Source organism: Cynoglossus semilaevis, chromosome 11, assembly GCF_000523025.1.
Source record: "Cynoglossus semilaevis isolate Cse_v1.0 chromosome 11, Cse_v1.0, whole genome shotgun sequence".
NCBI lineage: Eukaryota > Metazoa > Chordata > Actinopteri > Pleuronectiformes > Cynoglossidae > Cynoglossus > Cynoglossus semilaevis.
In genome coordinates this window covers 15,321,873-15,340,535 of record NC_024317.1, presented here as the reverse complement: position 1 = coordinate 15,340,535, position 18,663 = coordinate 15,321,873, and the positions used below count along the sequence as shown (strand labels likewise).

General features: G+C 36.2%; 2 protein-coding genes and 1 long non-coding RNA gene across 10 annotated transcripts; 1 reads left to right on the top strand and 2 right to left on the bottom strand.

Moving 5' to 3' along the window:
* Positions 1 to 991: 991 nt before the first annotated feature.
* On the top strand, positions 992 to 10,249 carry slc5a8l (solute carrier family 5 member 8, like). Its single transcript, XM_008320886.2, has 18 exons — positions 992 to 1,683; positions 2,110 to 2,175; positions 2,346 to 2,397; positions 2,686 to 2,753; positions 3,364 to 3,518; positions 3,684 to 3,824; positions 3,894 to 4,023; positions 4,168 to 4,256; positions 4,738 to 4,850; positions 4,999 to 5,066; positions 5,177 to 5,263; positions 5,367 to 5,548; positions 6,822 to 6,931; positions 7,025 to 7,110; positions 7,691 to 8,697; positions 8,928 to 9,385; positions 9,470 to 9,622; positions 9,724 to 10,249. The coding sequence occupies exons 1-15, from the start codon at positions 1,330 to 1,332 to the stop codon at positions 7,790 to 7,792; spliced, it is 1,803 nt and encodes a 600-aa protein (XP_008319108.1). The 5' UTR covers positions 992 to 1,329; the 3' UTR covers positions 7,793 to 8,697; positions 8,928 to 9,385; positions 9,470 to 9,622; positions 9,724 to 10,249.
* On the bottom strand, positions 1,570 to 7,684 carry LOC107989255 (uncharacterized). 5 transcript variants are annotated; one of them, XR_003051032.1, is made up of 6 exons: positions 7,440 to 7,684; positions 5,360 to 5,544; positions 4,180 to 4,264; positions 2,299 to 2,385; positions 2,113 to 2,179; positions 1,570 to 1,676 (listed from the first exon to the last, which is right to left on the bottom strand). It is a non-coding gene; the product is annotated as an uncharacterized LOC107989255 (long non-coding RNA). The 5 variants fall into 5 exon arrangements; XR_001760778.2 differs by having other exon boundaries at positions 5,436 to 5,544; XR_003051031.1 differs by lacking the exon at positions 7,440 to 7,684 and adding an exon at positions 7,181 to 7,428.
* sycp1 (synaptonemal complex protein 1) lies at positions 9,984 to 18,100 on the bottom strand. Of its 4 annotated transcripts, XM_017036874.2 has the most exons (35): positions 17,993 to 18,012; positions 17,778 to 17,814; positions 17,657 to 17,698; positions 17,414 to 17,543; positions 16,535 to 16,619; positions 16,384 to 16,427; positions 16,124 to 16,288; positions 15,928 to 15,995; positions 15,761 to 15,834; positions 15,608 to 15,666; positions 15,477 to 15,543; positions 15,328 to 15,401; positions 15,142 to 15,250; positions 14,907 to 15,001; positions 14,639 to 14,823; positions 14,471 to 14,538; positions 14,319 to 14,380; positions 14,122 to 14,238; positions 13,907 to 14,011; positions 13,733 to 13,827; positions 13,499 to 13,616; positions 13,130 to 13,200; positions 12,966 to 13,047; positions 12,805 to 12,867; positions 12,653 to 12,715; positions 12,504 to 12,566; positions 12,287 to 12,403; positions 12,092 to 12,202; positions 11,913 to 12,005; positions 11,764 to 11,826; positions 11,277 to 11,354; positions 11,056 to 11,202; positions 10,846 to 10,911; positions 10,659 to 10,766; positions 9,984 to 10,388 (listed from the first exon to the last, which is right to left on the bottom strand). In XM_017036874.2, coding segments are annotated over exons 2-35 (3,027 nt in total). In that variant the 5' UTR covers positions 17,780 to 17,814; positions 17,993 to 18,012; the 3' UTR covers positions 9,984 to 10,250. The 4 variants fall into 4 exon arrangements, with proteins under 4 accessions (XP_016892363.1, XP_016892365.1, XP_008319125.1 ...); XM_017036876.1 differs by lacking the exons at positions 17,778 to 17,814; positions 17,993 to 18,012 and adding an exon at positions 18,036 to 18,100; XM_008320903.2 differs by lacking the exon at positions 17,778 to 17,814 and having other exon boundaries at positions 17,993 to 18,082.
* Between the last annotated feature and the right edge of the window lie 563 nt (positions 18,101 to 18,663).

The window sequence follows — 18,663 nt, the reverse complement described above, 5'->3', positions numbered from 1 at the left end:
AGTCACACTTTAACCTGCGTATTATCTACCTTCTCAAAGTAAATAACATTTTATCTCTAATTTGGACACAAATTCACTTTTTCTCACACAAAATGCTCCTGGTGTAAACATTAGGCCTGGTGTGGACATCAGGACGAGTACAGGGAAAACTAGTGCTGAACAAAAGGATTTCACGATTAAAAAGGCACAGCTGTGCATCTGACATTAAAAGCGATGACATGCCGACTTTCCATTAAAACTCCCTTTGATTTGTTTACCATAAGTAGAGACGACAACATTGTTGACACGGTTTTATCTTAAGGGTCATTTAGCTACTTGTGTTTTTATGGCCAGAACATGTGGCCTGTTGTTCCTTTTAATAAACAAGGGACGGCTCATCCTTATCTTTCCTGAGAAGTAATTATATATTTATGATTATGTTTGGTTTTATTTCATTTCTTTTACCGTGCACCGAACTGGCAGTGAGTCTCACTGCCTGGTGTATCAGTGACGAGGAAAAACAAAATTATTACAGTAAACGGAAGATATGAGGATCGCAGGAGACATTCAGCGTCCTCTTGCTAACCTTTGCAAACATTAACAGCGAAAGCCATTTCTCATTGACTCTGAATCTGCATCCTTCAAAGAATCACTTTACACTACAGGGGTTTATCATCTACCTGGCTCTGGAACCAATGCCACCACCCTCCAAGACAACTGAGCCACAGCCACTTGTGTTCACTACATGAGTTCTCCGACTCTGCTTCTACATTTGACCTCCAATCTACTGTTTATGTACGTTTCTTCCACCTTTTCACACAATCATTCACCTAATGAGTAACCCACTCATCTATAACAACGCTTTATGGATGTCACTTCATTGAGAGAAGGACAACCTGACGACACTAAACCTCTGGTTTTCCTATCAGAGCATGGGTGTCTTCAAGGCAGTCTCTCCTTGATGGATTATTAACCAAGGTGAAGAAACCTTTATTGACTGCTGGGTGCTTAGTAAGTAGATCAGAGCCATAGCTCCTGCAGCATCATATCATATCACAAAGAGAACAAGGAAATGACAGACGGCTATAAAGCAATGAAATCTCAGAGTTTTTCTGATCTTCCCTGAAGAGAAACTCGGACACAAGTGAAGGACTAGAGGCTGGGATTTCTGCTTTGAGTTTGGTGTTTGGGATATGTACAAGTGGACTCAGGAAGAACTTCAGGACACTTCTTAGTGAAGGACATTGAACATTAGCTTGATTAACCAATAAAGGATTCCTGCTCATTGAAAACCTTTACAACAAGTCAAGGGAAAAGCCAGGCAGAAAGCTGACACCTACTGAAGGAACCATGGTCGGTACCGGTGGTCCAGTGGCCACTTTCTCTGTGTGGGATTATGTGGTGTTCGCTTTGACCATTTTGGTCTCAGCAGGAGTGGGGCTCTTCCAAGCCATTCGAAGTCGTAAGGAGACCAGCAGCCAGGAGTTCTTGTTGGGTGGTAGGCAGATGACGGCTGTGCCTGTTGCCATGTCACTGACTGCCAGCTTCATGTCTGGCATCACAGTCATTGGCACACCAGCGGAGGCTTACCTGTACGGAGCTGCCTTCTGGATCTTCGGCTTCTCCTACGCCATCATGTCTGTGATCACGGCGGAGATTTTTGTCCCACTTTTCTACCGACTGGGCATCACCAGCACCTATGAGGTGAGAGGTCATGGAGATAAAGATGTTTTTATTGGTCCTTTACCATAGATGTTAATCAGGAAGGCACCTGAGTTTGAAAGGCTGCTCAAATACTGTACACCTTTCAAACACAATGTGTGTGAATACAGTGAATGTACAGTCATTTTGAAGATCTCCGTTGGGTATGGTCATGACTTCATGTTGTTCTGTCTGTGAGTTGAAAATGTAATCTGACACGTACTGTTCTTATGGATTTTACAAATCCATTTGTTGTGATTGTGATTCATGGGTTCATTCCGATGGCTCTAGTTTCTTAGGTAAAAATCCAACATTTACTTTGATTTAAAAAAGGGTTTATTTTTTCGAGGATCTACAAAGCGGATCAAAAATGTATATATACTTTGTTAATTCTTATACCATTTAGTTTGCACCCTTTTGTTTTTCCAGTACCTGGAGTTGCGCTTCAGTCAGCCCATCCGGATAATCGGAACGTCCATGTACATCTCACAGACGGTAACTGAAACAATCAGTAGAGAACAAATGATTAGAATTATAAACAGCGGATGTTTTTTGACTTCATGTAAAGCCCCACAATTTGATCCTTTTTCCAGGAACCAATGAATAGAAATCACACACCTGTTGTGTTTCTCACTAATCAGCTAATGGTCTTAATCTCCCATCAGGCCCTGTACACTGGTCTGGTCATCTACGCTCCAGCTCTGGCTTTGAATCAAAGTAAGACACAACAACTATTACAATTAAATGACATTACATTACAATACATTTAGCAGAAACTTTTGTCCAAAGCTGCTTACAATTTGAGTCAGTAAATCAAAGTAAACCTACAAAATACATAAATAATAAACAGTAATAAATAATTATAAATAGTAAAAGTACAGTTACATTATACATTTGTTGCACTTTTTTTGTACGGTGAAATATTTTGTGAAATAATCTCAAATTATACTAAACTATGAATGTTATAATAATGGGGTTTATTCAGTTCATTTCTTCCCCTCTCAGTCACTGGTCTGGATCTATGGGGTGTGCTGGTGGCCACAGGAGTCGTGTGCATCATCTACTGCACTCTGGTTAGTACTCCACACTTCATTAGGCGGTTTCGATTGTGCAGAGGTAGTTAACAATAATACAAATAAAATAACAATGTGACTTTTATTCCCGTCAAAATGGTCAGTAACTGGCACTGCGTTCATGTTAGCGCTGGGAAATAGGGAAATAAGAGCAGAGTGGCGTTTGTGTATCAGTACTGACAAATATACAGGAAATGTACATCGACTTATGTACATGGACAATAATAAGTATTCCTTACACAGTACTATAGATCCACTCTATACTTTGCCCACTGTTTCTTCTCTGCATTGCCCCCTTTTTCCAAACAGCATTATTGTTGAGCCCCCCCACCTCCACCTGGACAAATTCACAGCTGTTTCATTAAATCTCTTCTGAACATCTCTACCAAACATTACAAATTAGTACGATATCCAACTGTGGCACAAATAAAGAAAATATTGAAATAGGCAGTAATTGGTCTTACTGTGACCATGTTGAAACAGCCCCTAGGGCGAACCTGCCCCACTATGGGAACTTCTGACTACGATGATGTACAGACATGGACATGTTTTCATTGCTATAAATTTAAATCAGCATGCAGAGTAATTCTCTGGATGGTTTTGTTTTCAGGGCGGTCTGAAGGCAGTTATCTGGACCGATGTGTTTCAGATGGTAATCATGCTCTCAGGTTTTGTGGCTGTCATAGCGAGGGGAGCTGTTCTACAGGGAGGCCTGACAAATATTTGGAATGATGCTGGTCGGGCAGGTCGCCTGGAAGCTTTTGAGTAAGCACACAGACAATGTTTGTTTTGGGGAGAGTGTTGGGGGCGAGGGGGCAGCAAGAATTCAAACTGAGCATACCCTTTTCTTCCTTAGATTAGTTTCCTCTGGTTACCTGACTCTGTAGAGCATGACAACCAGCAGCCTTTGTGTTGTTGATCCTTTCTCAGTTTCGACCCAGATCCTCTAAGGCGACATACATTCTGGACCATTGTGGTGGGGGGCAGTATAATGTGGACGTCTATCTACGCCATTAATCAATCCCAGGTTCAACGATACATCTCCTGCAAAACACTGGGTCATGCTAAGACGTGAGTAGCTCCGCAGCAGTACATTCATAAGCGACTCACACCATCAGACGCTGACCATTTCCCCCCCAGATCCTTGTACGTGAACATGCTTGGCCTGTGTGTGACGGTGAGTCTGGCTGTGATGTCGGGCCTCACAATGTACTCTGTCTACAAGAACTGTGACCCACTTTCAAACGGTGATGTGAACACATCTGACCAGGTAACTGCAGAGGCCACTGTCATCAAACTGATTGAGTTAAATTGAAAAATACAATACCATTCCTTCAAAAAATGTATAAAAAATATATTTTAAGTAAACATTAAACCCATAAGATGGTGATAATTTGTTGTGTGTGTGGACCAGCTGCTGCCCTACCTAGTGATGGATATTCTGGCAGTTTACCCTGGAATCCCAGGCTTGTTTGTGGCTGCTGCATACAGTGGAACTTTGAGGTGAGGCCCTAAGAACAAACAAATCAATATTTTAGACTGGAGTCAGGAGGACTGGGGTCAATCATTAAACAATGCACAGCATTTATTAAATCAATGTGTAAACACAACCTGTTACGATATCCTCTCTGAAAACAGTCACATTACTGTTGTTGCCATGGGTTGGATGATAAAAGATTTTTACAGGGCTGCGTCAGAGATAGCTCTGGCTAAAAGTTCTTTGTAGATTAGGACTAAGGGAAATGTTAATGTTTAATAGGAGTCACTTTAAACTGCAGCTACTACACTTGCACTGTAGAACGTCAGCAGACATCTACAAAGACATATTATTCTACAAATGTTTGGACAATATTCTTGACATGAAGTGTTTATAATTTGAAGAGTGAAACACCCCTCACATTGATCATTACAACATTATTATAATACAATATTTTTTCCTAGTAGCCCATATTTGTAATGTTTTTTAATTTTTTGTGTCTTTTAGCACCGTGTCTTCCAGCATCAATGCTCTGGTTGCTGTCACTACAGAAGACTTCATTCTTCCTTTTTGCAAAAACCTCACAAACAAACAGGTGACCTGGATGAACATGGGTCTGAGTAAGTTGCTTAAAAAAAACCTAGAAACCTTTAAAAAAGACAATGTGCTAGTGCTAGTCATTAGCCATCCCATTACTGGATTTATGTTAGTTATGTTATCTAGTTGGAATTGTTTAGCGTTAACTCTCATCAAAACCAACATTTGCAGGTGTCTTCTACGGTGGTGTGTGTATTGGGATGGCAGGAGTTGCCTCTGTGATGGGAAGTGTTCTGCAGGTAAATCTGTTTTTTCTCAGCTTTGGCCGCTTACAACAGCACCCCCAGCTGATACATATCGGTACTGCATCTATTCTGACTCCTAACATTTATTTACTTTTCCCCTTAAGGCAGCTCTGTCTATATTTGGTATGATCAGTGGACCTCTGCTGGGTCTATACTTATTGGGAATGCTTTTCCGCACACCAAATTCAGTGGTGGGTTTTCACTGGTATATTTCACAAAAGGCGACAAAGTCTTACAGAGCAATAAAAGTCACATTGATGATTATTTTTCAAAATGGCCATAATAACTTTTCAGGGAGGACTGCTGGGAATGATTGTGGGTCTAGTGTTGACTCTGTGGGTTGGGATTGGAGGCCAGCTTTACCCTCCGACTCCTGACAAGACCAGACCACTTCCTGTCACAGTTGTGGGATGTAACATGAACTTTTCAACAACAGCTCCCTGGACGAGTCCACTTCCTACGACCACACTGCCTGAGTAAGAAAAGTCTAATTAAACAGAGTTAATAAAAATACACACAAACACAGGATAGGTTTCACTTACATTTATTATAATAGGGACAACGTTTCTGATGTTTAATGATGTGAAAATGAATTTGCCTACGTTACAACATTTCTCATGTCGCATACTACTGTGTACTGTGCATGTGTGTGGGGGTGCAGCTGTCCCACATTACTGCATATTGTATATGGTCTGCAGTGATAGACGGTTCACTCTGAGAATCATGACTGCACAAGTTCCCTGTTCTGCTTCCATCCTATTGTCACTATCTCAACCTCCATGAACCTCATATACTGAGTATGTTTGTAGCTGAAGAGATGGTTTCTTTACTTGAAGGGTTATCCAAACATAATTATCTCTTTCACCTAAACGTTAGGATTCATCCAACACATTTAATGATTTTAAAACATTAGTCATCATCTTTTTTCTTTTCTTTTAAGTTTCTGTCTAACTCTTAGCATCATCTTGTGTATGAAGTATGTTGTGTTTTGGCAATTTTCTAGCTTACATTAAGTTACGCAGTCTTTAATTCTGATTTGTCTGTTAGCTGACTTTTAGGTTACTGATGATGTATCTCAGACATTTTTGAAACTTTCTGGCTAAATTTAGCTATTTTGCTGACTCATCACCACTTAATCAAAATAGTACTTTTAATCACATAAAATACAAATGTAAAAACGTACACGTTAAACGTTCTTAAAGATATCAAGCCAACAGTCTTTATTGTAAGTCCTTCATAAAGTTTTCTTTTTTGTTTCCATCTGTGCAGCGATCACACAGTGCATTTTTTGTCAATATTGAAATGCACAAACACTGAAGCCAATGTTTTTTCTACTCTTTTAATAATGTTTTGTTTAAATTTAGCATTGTAGAGTGAAAGACTTGTAGGCCTTCTACACTCTAATCATTCAAGGACATCTATTAATATCCCAGCCCAGAATCATACTGCAGGTATTGACTACATGATTCACTGTTCTGTTATCACTACAAACAAGTACCACCTGCTGCAGTCAGATATTGAATTACTTTAAAAGAAAGACATTTTGTACACAACTGTTACTGATAACAGTAATGGCTGAGTTTCTGCAAGTGTCACAAGTGGCTTGAAATTTATATGTTTACAACCAGTCATCATTTTTTCCAGAGCTAGAGTGACTTGTCTGCCATTAAAACTGTTCTGTATGTACTGATGTCCTGCTTGAGGTAAAGGTGATACTTCAGACAGTTTTTGTTTTATTCTGTCCAATAGTGTGAGACCAGCACTGGCAGACTCCTGGTATTCTCTGTCCTATCTCTACTTAGCTCCTTTCGGTGCACTGATCACCATAGTGGTCGGTCTTCTGGTGAGCATGATCACAGGTAAGAAGACATATACTAGAACCTTTACATTTACTACAGTGCAGTTACATACTGTAAATCTTTGATTGTATGAGAACACAAACATGTCTGCAGGTGGATGCAAACAAGAGAAATTGAACCCTGATCTATTTGTAAAGAAGACGGACTTTTGCTGCTACCACTGGTTCAGTAAATCCAAGGTAAAACAAAAGTACACATAAAGCATAGCCAGGACAACAAGGTTGTTATTAAGTAAATAAATCTATTTACCTTGATATAAAACATATTGCATTATGCCTATTGCATTGGCCTTTTCGCTGTCTCTCGGCGAACTTCTTGAACTTTCTTATTTTAGCCTCAGTCCTAAACACCGTTACGGCTATGTCTGCTACATACTCACTTGGTGTAGCTTATAGGTAATCACTTTTTATCTAAAAGTTTTAATAAAGCACGTAATTGAAATTGAAACGCTGTTATTATCCTCTGATGCGGTATAAAAAATGTACTGTTAATACCAATTAGCGCTTACCTAAAATGCTAATAACTCTACTGCGACGCTTGAATATGACGTCAGTAGCGCGGGTCTGTTGAGCACTTTAAATGCTGTGTTGAATCGTTGCTGCCTCTAATTGTGTCTGCTCGAAATACCTTTAAAGGACATTTAAAGAACTAGCGTATTACGATATTATCGTGGAGCACTAACATTTATTATATAAGTGGTGTATTTAATACATACGGTTTATTATGCCTTTCTTATTTTGTTCTTTTAATTCTCTGCAGGCATCAGAAGCCCCAGAAAAGGACACAACGGTGTTGCACATTCAATCCTCCTTAGACTTTGATGAGCAAAGCAAAGGTGTTGAAAAAGTCACCAAACTATAAATACACGCTTTTAATGCAAGGTATTTTCTGTGTATATATATATATATTCGCTGGTGTGACACATGAATACAAACGTATTGGAACACAAACAATCAAATGTACAAGATAATTCTTGGATTATGAAATAATTTTGAATTACTAAAAACACAGGCTTACTGCCACAGCCTTTTAACCTTACATGTTCTGCTGCGTCTTCCTGTACAAAGTGATATACATTACTTGCCCTTGTGTTGTTCCCCCTGATAACAGCTGACAGCTTTATCTTCTTTACTTCACCCTAAAACACTGGAATATTTATGTTGCCTGTGCACCTGACCTTTTTTTGCCTATATAAATGAGTTAAAACTTATAATAAATACTTTAACAAAGTTCAGCTCTGTATTGTTTTTGCTGTATTTACTCTTAATTTCATATTTGTTGGATTGTGGCGCCATGGTTTTTATCATCTCTAGGTACATTGAATCATTTTAATAATAACACAACAATAATATAACATGTATAAAGGAGGCAATAACTGTAAAAATAACATGTATAAAAGAGGCAAGAACTAAAGGTGACAAAAGCAGACACAAAGAAAACCACACAATCTTACAGTGTAGTTAATGAGCTCCAGAGCTTAACAAAGCCCGGGCTATAAAAACATACATAGTGTGACAAAGAGGGTGAGGCAGGTTTAGAGCGGGAGAGCAGGTGAGCTTTGCACCCAGTCATGATCTTGTCTTTCATCTCCGTGGCAACCACACAATAGAGGAAGTTTACAAAGCAATGACCTGCCAACTTTAACCAGCCTTTCTGCCAGCCTCTCTGAACTCACACAAAGTGGAGAGCAAGGACATGGAGGTGATAATCACGGCTGCTGAAGAAAGTGAACCAAATTAGTTGACATTTGTACCAACAAACTCCAGGTAGGATGTGTAAGTTATTTCAAGAGCAATTTATTATGTAATGGTCACATATCATGGATGGAGTTAAAGCCTGGGAAGTGTGAAGAGTGTACCGATTATTGTGTAATTTTTTTAGTGCGTGCGGTCAGATTTACTATGTAGTAATTTACTGCTGCTATGTCCTGTATTTAAAACATTCTCTCAAGAATTATCTTACTAAGTACTGACTTACTTATTATGTTCCTGTTTAGGCTCTGCGACATGGAAATCATATTTTTCCTCATTCACTGCATCATGGCTGTGTCTTTATCTATGGCACAAACTCAAAACGTAACAACGCCAGCAATGACACCTGCTTTAAAGTCAACACAAACAACAGGAAACGTTATATTATTCAACACAACTGTTTCCAGCGGGAATGAAAGTGGGACTACTTACACCAGCGCCATCACCAGTGTGAGTCTAACATCTGAGGAAACGACAGTTCACCTCCAGACGTCTCAGTCAACAGCCATTATGACTCAACAGAAACACAGTACTTCACTGACTACACCTGGCACACAAACACAGCCATCTACTGTCCTGACGACCACAAGTCAGACCACAGCAGGTTACACAAGTATTGTCACAAGTACTGCTGTAATATCTACTGCAAATTCATCTCACACTGTTAACACAACTTCAGACTCCAAGGACAGGATCACACATGGTAAGAGTGAGGCCTCCCTGTCCATTTACATGAGTTACATTTCTATTTTACTCCTGACTCATGCTTTTTTTATTGTGTCATCAGGTTCTGGTCTCAGTGACTCAGAAAGGAATATGACCGTTGTCTTCACTGTTGGACTGGGAGCCTTTTTAGTGACTTTGGTCGTAATCATGTTACACAGATACAAACACAGAGTCCAGTACTTTCATCAGCCTTTAAATGACTCTGTCATTACAGGTAAGAAGAGCTCATTGTTCACTAGGACCTCTGTGTAAACCGTTCGACGTATTTCCTAACTGATAAAATATGAATTAAATTCAAAGATGCTTTTGTTGCAGATGACGACACACTGGTCATTTCTGGAGGACTTTATGACAGCCATCCCATCTATGACAACGTGCCAACAGCCCAAGAAGAGCAACCACATTTCCGTCTGGACTTCCTTCCCTAAACAGAGACAGTGTACTACAGTTTGAGACGTCACATACAAAATCACACACATATTTTCTCCTTCTTCTCGCTCCTCTTTCAAACATGATATCTCAAATGTACATTCACCATCGTAATAGCAGAAAAAATGGAAACATGAAAACTTAAGTGATTTCAACATTGTTTTACTACTATCTATTACTTGACAGTGAACAGCCAACATATCAAACCCACAGTGCAGTTACTGCAACGACAATAAAACTCTCTGAACATTTGTTAGGTATTAAGCCTATAAGCTACAATAAATCCACATTTGTTTACTTACTGGATAAACAAACTAATTGAGGTGGTGGGAATAAGACTCCCAAAAGAACACAACTATGTCATCATACATACAGACTTCAATAAATCAGTGTAACTTGTAAACAATCCAAATCTATGCAAAGATCTTTTCATTCTTCTTCTTCTTCTTGTCACAGCCAGTGACTGCAGTCCAACCAGCATCTCTCATTCTTTTTATTGCAGCTAATTTCAGGAAGTTCCCTGGTGATTTGTGATGGACTGGGCTCTGTATCTAAAATAAATAAAATATTTTTATTATGATATTTTATTATGATGTCTGAACTTACTAAATTACCTAACTTTTTCTTTTACTAAATAACTGTTAGCTTTTTTAAAGGTTTGAGCTTGATGGGTGAAGAAGAAGTTACAGTAAGAGGTAATTCAGCTGTGGTGATACTACAAGTTATTATTAATATTTGAAAATAGGAAAGTAAAAAAAGGTTGTATTAGTCTCAATGGGCCAAACAGATAGTAAATAATAAATCAACAAAAAACTGCTCACCAATAAGTCATTCAGCTCAGAGTTGTCAGACTTGGGGTCCAAATCAATGATGGTCTTTAGCCATGGAGCTACTGTCGCATCAGAGGGTGGTGTTATTACTCTGTAGGACTTTAACAGTGAACACATAATAAAGGTCAGAAATCTGTCATGGTAAAAACCTCCAAAATAAATATGAAAGAAATATTACTTTGATCTTTGAGTTTCTAAAACTGCAGGTCAAGTTTGGGGTCGAGGCAACGTTGCTGTCAGTGTCCTGTGTGAACCGGATCAGTCAGTTAAAATCACACGATTTCCAAATGTCAAAATACATAAAAACATACCTTGTCTTTAATAATAAAATAATTAAACATTTAAGATATTTTTTTACCTCGTCTAAAACTGTTTAATTGACACCTACCATGTTCTTCATATCTGAAACACTTCCACCATCTTTGCTGTAGGGGGCAGGTTTTCTAGCCGCAGAAAAATCAAACATGTGTCTCTTTAAATTGCTCTCTTTTTGACTCTGTGGATGTTTTCCCTCTCTGAATTGTTGATCTGGTGACTGAAGTTTAAATACATTTGTTACATGTTAAGAAACTCCATCATGTTCGAAACACGGCTTTATAAGGTTTGTACCTGCTTGTTTCTTCCTCCAGACTTCTTCATAGCTGACATTTCTTTCTTTAAATCTGTTAGTTGTTTCTGTAGGTTTTCCTGATGAAACAGTCAAATATGTGACTCTTGAAAAAGTTAAGAACATGATTCGACAACATTAACTAGGGTGTCCTGACATTAAAACCAAATATTGGTATTAGGACTGATACTTTATAGAAATACTTGTACTCATATTTAAAACCAGGGTAAAATAGTGACTTCCTAATGGCTTTTCGTGAAAACCAGCTGCTACAATGCTAACTTTTTTCTTATGATATATCTTATGATATAACTTTTATATTAGATATTCTATCCTCATTTCTTTTGATATATTTTGCAACACGAAACGAAACTGTCTTCTGTTAGTGGGAAGAAAATAAAACACTTACATAATGAACATCACCCTATTACCCACATAATTTTATCAGCAAGTAAAACAGGACAACCATAGTTTTAACCCAGGACATACTGTCTTTGTTCTTTCTATCTTCAGTTGTTTCTTCAGCTGCTGATGTTTCAGGAGATCCAGTTCCTTGTTTAGAGCAAAAAGAAAAGTTAATCATCATAATCTCACTGTGAAAATTCAATTCATACATTTTTAGCTGTTGAGTCTCACACCATTGAGTTTATCCGGGCAACAGTCTCCATCTCTCTCTTCCTAAATGCTTCCAGCTCCGCCTCTTTTTCCTCAACCATACGGTCACACTGACTCTTTATTAGGAAGAAAATGAAGCAAAATGTGTTTGATTCTAACGCTCCAATAACTACGAAGATCTATTTCTCAAAAGTATCCCTACCTTGTGTTTCTCCATGAGTGTGACCATATCTGAAATCTTTTGCTGACACTTGAGCTCTGTATCTTCTTTGTCCTTGACGGCATCTGCGGCTGTGATTCTCAGCTTTAGCATCTGTGAGGCAACAATCTTAAATACATTAATTATTCCTTTTACTCTCAATTATAATATGCATTTTTAATTGTATAACATAAAAACCTCATTCTCCAGTTCTGATGCAAAGTTTGCTTTTTTCTCATATTCGTTCAGCAGTTTCTGATGTTTCTCTTCGTACATTCTCTTCATACTCTGGGTCTCATCCTGGAGACTGTTGACCTATAAAAGAAAAAAACATCTACATGAAACCAAAACATTACTTGTTGGTTTTAATGTTTTATTTTAGAATTACAAGGACAAAAAATGTAGAGCACTGTACCACAGTTTCAAGGTGACTGCTTTTTACACCCTCCTTTGATAATTGTTTCTTCAGTATTGTATTCTGTAAATATAAACAGTGTGAATATGTAAATATAAAAGCTGCATCAGTTAATATCTGTAACCTTTAGTCACATATCCATCACAAACCTCTTTCTGGTATTCCTTCTGAGCTTTAAGTTTATCCTCGATTTTTTTCCTCAAGTTATTTAGCTGCAAAATTAAAATAACTCTTAGTGAGAGAAGTGCCAACGACAACTGTTTTAAATTTCTTCAAAGTTATTTATATTTTTTAAATTAACCTTTGTTTCCACGTTTGTCAATTGTTTTTCTTTTGCTGTGATTTTCTCCTGCAGATGTTCACACTACAAAGAGAATCTCAAAGTCATTTTCACAAGACTTTCATAATAAAAATATGAAATGTTCTTTACAACAAGAATGTCAGTCCCATTTTCATTCTTACATTTTCTTCAAATTTCTTCTGTAGAGTTTCAGTTTTTTGACATTTGTCCTGAATGTTAGTTTTGATGTAGTCCACAGTCTCCCTGTTTGAATAAACACAACTAAAGCTAAAAAAAAGACAATAAAAAGTGTCAGTCAAAGACAACCTCTGAAGAGTAAACTTACCTCAGGATCTGGTTCTTTTCTTGAAGTTTCTCATTTTCTCTTGTTAAATTCTCAGCTCTTTCCTCAGTGGCCTGAGCAGTAAGAACAACTGATTGTCATTCAAGAACAAATTGACAAAATAACAAACAATCAAAACAAAAATGCATGACGGTCAAACAATAAAAACTTAAAATATTATTCAAAGTGTAGCTTTGGATCAATTATAATTCGAAATACATAAATAACAAGCAGTCAAATGCATGCATTTAAAACTGTGACTAATTCAAATGATGGAATTATTGATAAGGAAAATAGTCATGAAATATATATATAACATATATAAACCTATATATGTATGTATATATATATAAATCACATTAGAGTGAAGACCTTTATATTTGCTCCTGTGTCATTACAAGCAGTTCTTTCACTCTCATACTTCTGTTGAATGGCTATTTTCTCAGACTGAAGATCATTGAAGCTGGTCAACAGCTGCCCATACCTTTCTCTTTGAAAACAAGACCACAATTACTAATCAGTGTAAAAAAAAGAAATGTTCTCTATAAATAATTATAATAATTAAATAATAATAATTATAAAATAAATATATGATTATGAACCAACTTTTCTATTGATATCTCTTTGTTCTGCTGCTCCATGTGTTCTTTATTTTTCTCCCTTTCACTCAACAGCTGTGCCTCCAGGTCTTGCACTTTGATCTAAGAGTAATTTTCATTAGATAATGAATTTGGCAAAAAATGAACCAAGTAAATTGAATGATGGAAATAGCGTTATTACCTCAGTATCAGCAAACCTTTCTTTTAATTCTTCATGTGCCTTTGCTGCAGCTTCACAATCTTTCTTTAAAAGACCTTTCTCCACTAACGCCTGTTCTGCTTCATTCTGCAACAAATTAATGGAAATATTTCATTATTTATTATTTCATTTATTTATAAGTATCATAAATAATGATGTATTTAAGTATCAATGACGTTGTTGCTGCAAAATCACACCTTAAAAAGTTGGACTTCTTCAGTTCTACTCAAAAGCTCAGCTCTTAGTTCCTTCACTTTAAATTCAGTTTCATGGATTCTTCCCTCTAAAGACTTAATAGATTTTGATTTTGTGTCCTAATATTAACAAAACAAAGAAATATATTAGGTGTTTTTTTAAGTCAGTGCTGTTATTTTTAAACATAAATACGCCTTACCAGGTCATTTTGAAGAACTCTGATTTGTTCGTCCTTCTTTGTGCTCTGCTCCAGCATCTCAGCTGTTAATAAAAATGTGTTTATGTCATAATCCTTCATCATAATCCAAGATCAAATGGAAGTATTTAGTTATCTCTCACAGTGAGGCTTACATAAAAGAATGTTTTTTCTTTGCAGATCCTTGTCTTTTGCGCTGACTTCACCTTCAAGTCCTGTGGCTCTGGAGTCAATGAGTTAAAATAAACAATGATAAAAGTAAAAATTACATTTTGTTCAAAAAACAAAACAAACACCAACACATATGAATACCTTGACATTACCTTTCCCTCTCCAAAGCCAATGAACCCTTGAGCTCTTCGATTTTTGTCTGAAGCTGCTTCTGCTTTTCTGCTTGTTCATTTCTACTTTTGTTCAATTCTTTTAAACTTAATTCCCTGCTTTGAAGGATCTGTGAATATTCAACTTTATTGATTTCCAGGGCTGCAACACTGGCGTCACATTTTTTCTATGAGAAAAAAAACATCATGTCTCAATAGAAGCAGAAAGGTGGTGGCACAGCTTAACAGACACTCATTATAACACAGTCACCTGAGTTTCTTGATGGAGCTGCTCAGCAATTTGAAGCTTTTGTAACAGAGTTTCCCTTTCACTCTCTTTTTGTTTTAGAAGTTTATGTTGTTGATCTACAAGTAAAACATCATCAAGTACTGTATTATAATAATACTATAATAAAAAGTCAATGTATGACTACCACATATCTATGAAATTAAAACATACACACTATACATGAACAACCGAACATCAGTCCTAACCACGATCGCACCTGTTTCAAGTTGAAGTAGCTCAGAATGAGCCTGTGTTTTTTGAAGTTCAAACACAGTTTTCTGGAGTTCATTTTCTTTTGTCACCAGTTCTGATTGCAGCACAGCAACCTGTTGATGCAGCAGCAACATTCAGATGTGTTCATAGTTGCATGTTACCTTTAAATGATACAATCATTTGGACAGACCTCTTCTTCCTTTGTTTTATATTCTTCACAAATTTTTTCTTTTATTTCATCAAACTGCAGCAGGCTCTCTTTCACTGTGTGATCAACAAACATTTTCTTTAGTAAGTCTTCAACAAAACAAAACACATTCCACAGTTTGAGACAGATACCTTTTTGCATTTCTTGTTGATCAGTTTCCACTTGAATTTGAAGACTTTCAAAGGCTGATACCAGTTTCTACAGATGAAAAAATGTTTAGACTTGGTGTGTAATGTGTTTAAATACATTTTATTTGTATTACCTGAATACGCTCATTGTTTTCAATTAAAAGGTGCTGAGTTTCCTCTCTCTCTGACTCAACTGCAGAATAAAACAATTAATCAATACAACATGTAAGTATATATATAGTACATTCACATATGTATGTCATAATTTTAAGGTTCAGTTCACTGACACAAATGCATCTTTTCAGCCGACTGCTGAAAGGTGTCTTTGAGAATACTACACAAGTTCCTTGTTGCATTGTCTCTGGATTTACAGAGGAAGAAAAAATATATATGTCGTCAAAGACAAAGGTGTATTTATTTTTTTAGTTTATAAAACATTTCGAACACTTTGTACCTGTTCCTCAAATCCTCATTTTCACTAATCTGTTCATCCAACTTCATACTGAGACTTTCATTTGCAAACTGTAAAAATAAAGCGACAGCAACATGTACATATGATATACCTTCAGCACTAAGAATACATAGATATATATACTGTATATATATATATATGTGAGGAAAGAAAAGAAACCTGGAACAAAGACACATACCTGTAATTCTTGAATGGCTTTGCGCTGAGTTTCAATGGTTTTCTTGTTTTCCTGGAGTTGCATTTCCATCTGCATCGTGTCGGAGTCTGCCCTGACTTTCCAACACTTAATTTTTTCAAACTCATCAAAAAGTGAGACACAAAGTTGTCCAGGGTTGTAGTTACGCTAGGGAATTATCATTTAGGACAAGTAAACTGAGCAACTTCAGATAAGTGTTGAACAATATTTTATATTTGTGTGCAGTAAAAATATAGTATTACCTCATTTTTTTCCACTGGTGGTACAGCTTTCATCTTAGGGAGTTCTTTAGAAAGACATAATAATGAATTATTCATAACATGCACTATAATAACAAACAGTTATTTGTGCTGAAATGACTGATTGTCGCTCATATAAAACTATAGAAAACACCTTGTCTTGTTTGTTTTGTTAGTGAGGCCACACTTGCACTGGACAAAGGCTTATTTTGCTCTTTGTCAAAACACACACCATAACCCTGGGGAAACACAGACACTAATGCTTAGACATCATTTGCATTAATCATTACTGCCCTAAGAGGCAACTCGGTCCATTCATTCAAGCTTTTTGCTGACAATAAAGAAAACAATTTAGCAACATAAAAGTTAACAAAATCTGTACTTTAAACTTTCACATCTGAAAAAAGTTAATATTTATAATGTGTTAGGACATCGGCAAAGACAAGAGAAAGGATTTTAACATATTGCTTATGTTCAGAAAGATTTTTTTCTTTGACTTCTTGTGAAGTTAGGGTTGCAATATATTAAAAAAATGGTTGTTAAGTGATAAACATTTTAATCGGATAAATCAAGAATAATCATGATGATTAATTGAGATAAATCAAAATTTCTAAATAAAAAAATATTTTAATGAAAGAGAAGTAACAGGATAATCTAATTATTAATATGGAAAATACATACAACCCCCCCCCCCTCAAAATTCAACTTAATTGACGTGCCAGAAGATGACAAGAGTTGCTTTCAAAACTTTGGTGAAGCCATGTTAATCAGATTAATTTCACAAATGAATCAATGCAATGAATGCAATTATTATGAAAGCCCTAAGTATCATACATGAAAACACAATAGATAAATTAAGTTGAAATTCGGATTGGAATTAAATTTCACCCAAGGTCAAAGGTCATTATTATATTTGCATTATATTTATAGTGCCATTTACACTTGCAATTCTGTTTTATTTCCTTGTTCTCACTCTGTTTATTATAAAAAATAAAATTAATAAAATCCAAACATTATGGACACTTGACCTTACCCGCTCCTGTGTCTTCATATTATCACCAATTTTCTCAACAGCCTTCTGACGTCCAACATCAGAAACCTGCCCAAGGTTCACTCTGGGTGGCACCAGCAGTTTAAAGTTGAAACCACGATCTCTCTCCATTCTGTTGGAACCACACAGTATTGTATTGTATAGATACAGAAAAACTGCATTTAAAAAGACAATAGTAATAATTAATTGAAATTAGTTCAACGGCAAAGAAAAATATGTATTTACGTTTTATTTTTTGGTGAATGTGAGGTGACAGTCAATGGGTCCCTCGAGAGAAAACAAAAGTTAAAAATTAAATCAATTTTTTAAATACTGTTTTATTTATTTTGCATGAACATATAATTACATAATTACAGCCACAAACGCACGCCAACTGACGAAAACTGAGGAAAAAATTACAAGTTATATAAACGTACAGTATTGCTACATTTTAACATAATAACAGTTAACCTACGTCGTTTTGGAATACAAATTGACGAAACGTTAGTTTAGCGTTGCCACTAAAACACGCGAAAAATGAGAACAAACGAAACATTTATTATAAATAAACTAAACACTTACCTTAGTTTGGCCGTATAATTTTTAACAAACAAGGAACTCTTACCCATCTGTTTAATGACGACTGTCATGATTGTGACGTCATCGCGTCAGTTAACGGCTATTTTTGAACGTCTGTTTTTTCACAACCGTTACGAAGCAACGACAATATTTTGCGAAACATCTTGCAATTTTTTAAAATAAATATAGACATTAAAAATACATAGCATATGCATGTTTATGATGTATATCTGTGGTTTATTTGGGTTTTTTTTTTGGACGAAACAAATGACCTGTTCGTTTTTTGTTTTTTGAATATTTTGTATAAAAGAAAGTTAAAAATAAATAAAATCGGTTTGTCGTTTTGTTCCTTGAAGTTTTTAAAAAAATATTTGGGTAAAATAAACACACAAAAGACTTTATTTTTCTGATATTTGTTTTATACATTCACTTTCATAAAGTAGTTTACAACCATAAAACAAAGTTGTTCAAAAAATATGCAATGTGAAAATAGTAGCAGTAAGACCAGGAAAGTGTTTCCAATAAAGTCACTGAGAATTATGTTAAACATACTTAGAAAGAGTAAAATTGTGTTCTGGCAGTGTTTAAAGGTGCTCAGTGGTATTATGAATTTTCACTAAGGAAATACACTTTAAAATATATCTGCCAATTTAATTCACAATGTTGAAAAATAA

What these genes read in the sequence shown, in the direction of transcription:
- slc5a8l (XM_008320886.2), top strand. Translation starts at nt 1,330, where the DNA reads ATGGTCGGTACCGGTGGTCCAGTGGCCACTTTCTCTGTGTGGGATTAT. An exon ending in GCATCACCAGCACCTATGAG is followed by an intron (nt 1,684 to 2,109) that starts GTGAGAGGTCAT and finishes TTGTTTTTCCAG; the next exon opens with TACCTGGAGTTGCGCTTCAG. An exon ending in ATGTGAACACATCTGACCAG is followed by an intron (nt 4,024 to 4,167) that starts GTAACTGCAGAG and finishes TGTGTGGACCAG; the next exon opens with CTGCTGCCCTACCTAGTGAT.
- sycp1 (XM_008320903.2), bottom strand. Translation starts at nt 18,060, where the DNA reads ATGACAGTCGTCATTAAACAGATGGGTAAGAGTTCCTTGTTTGTTAAA. An exon ending in CATTCACCAAAAAATAAAAC is followed by an intron (nt 17,544 to 17,656) that starts GTAAATACATAT and finishes TGGTTCCAACAG; the next exon opens with AATGGAGAGAGATCGTGGTT. An exon ending in AAGCCATTCAAGAATTACAG is followed by an intron (nt 15,996 to 16,123) that starts GTATGTGTCTTT and finishes TTATTTTTACAG; the next exon opens with TTTGCAAATGAAAGTCTCAG.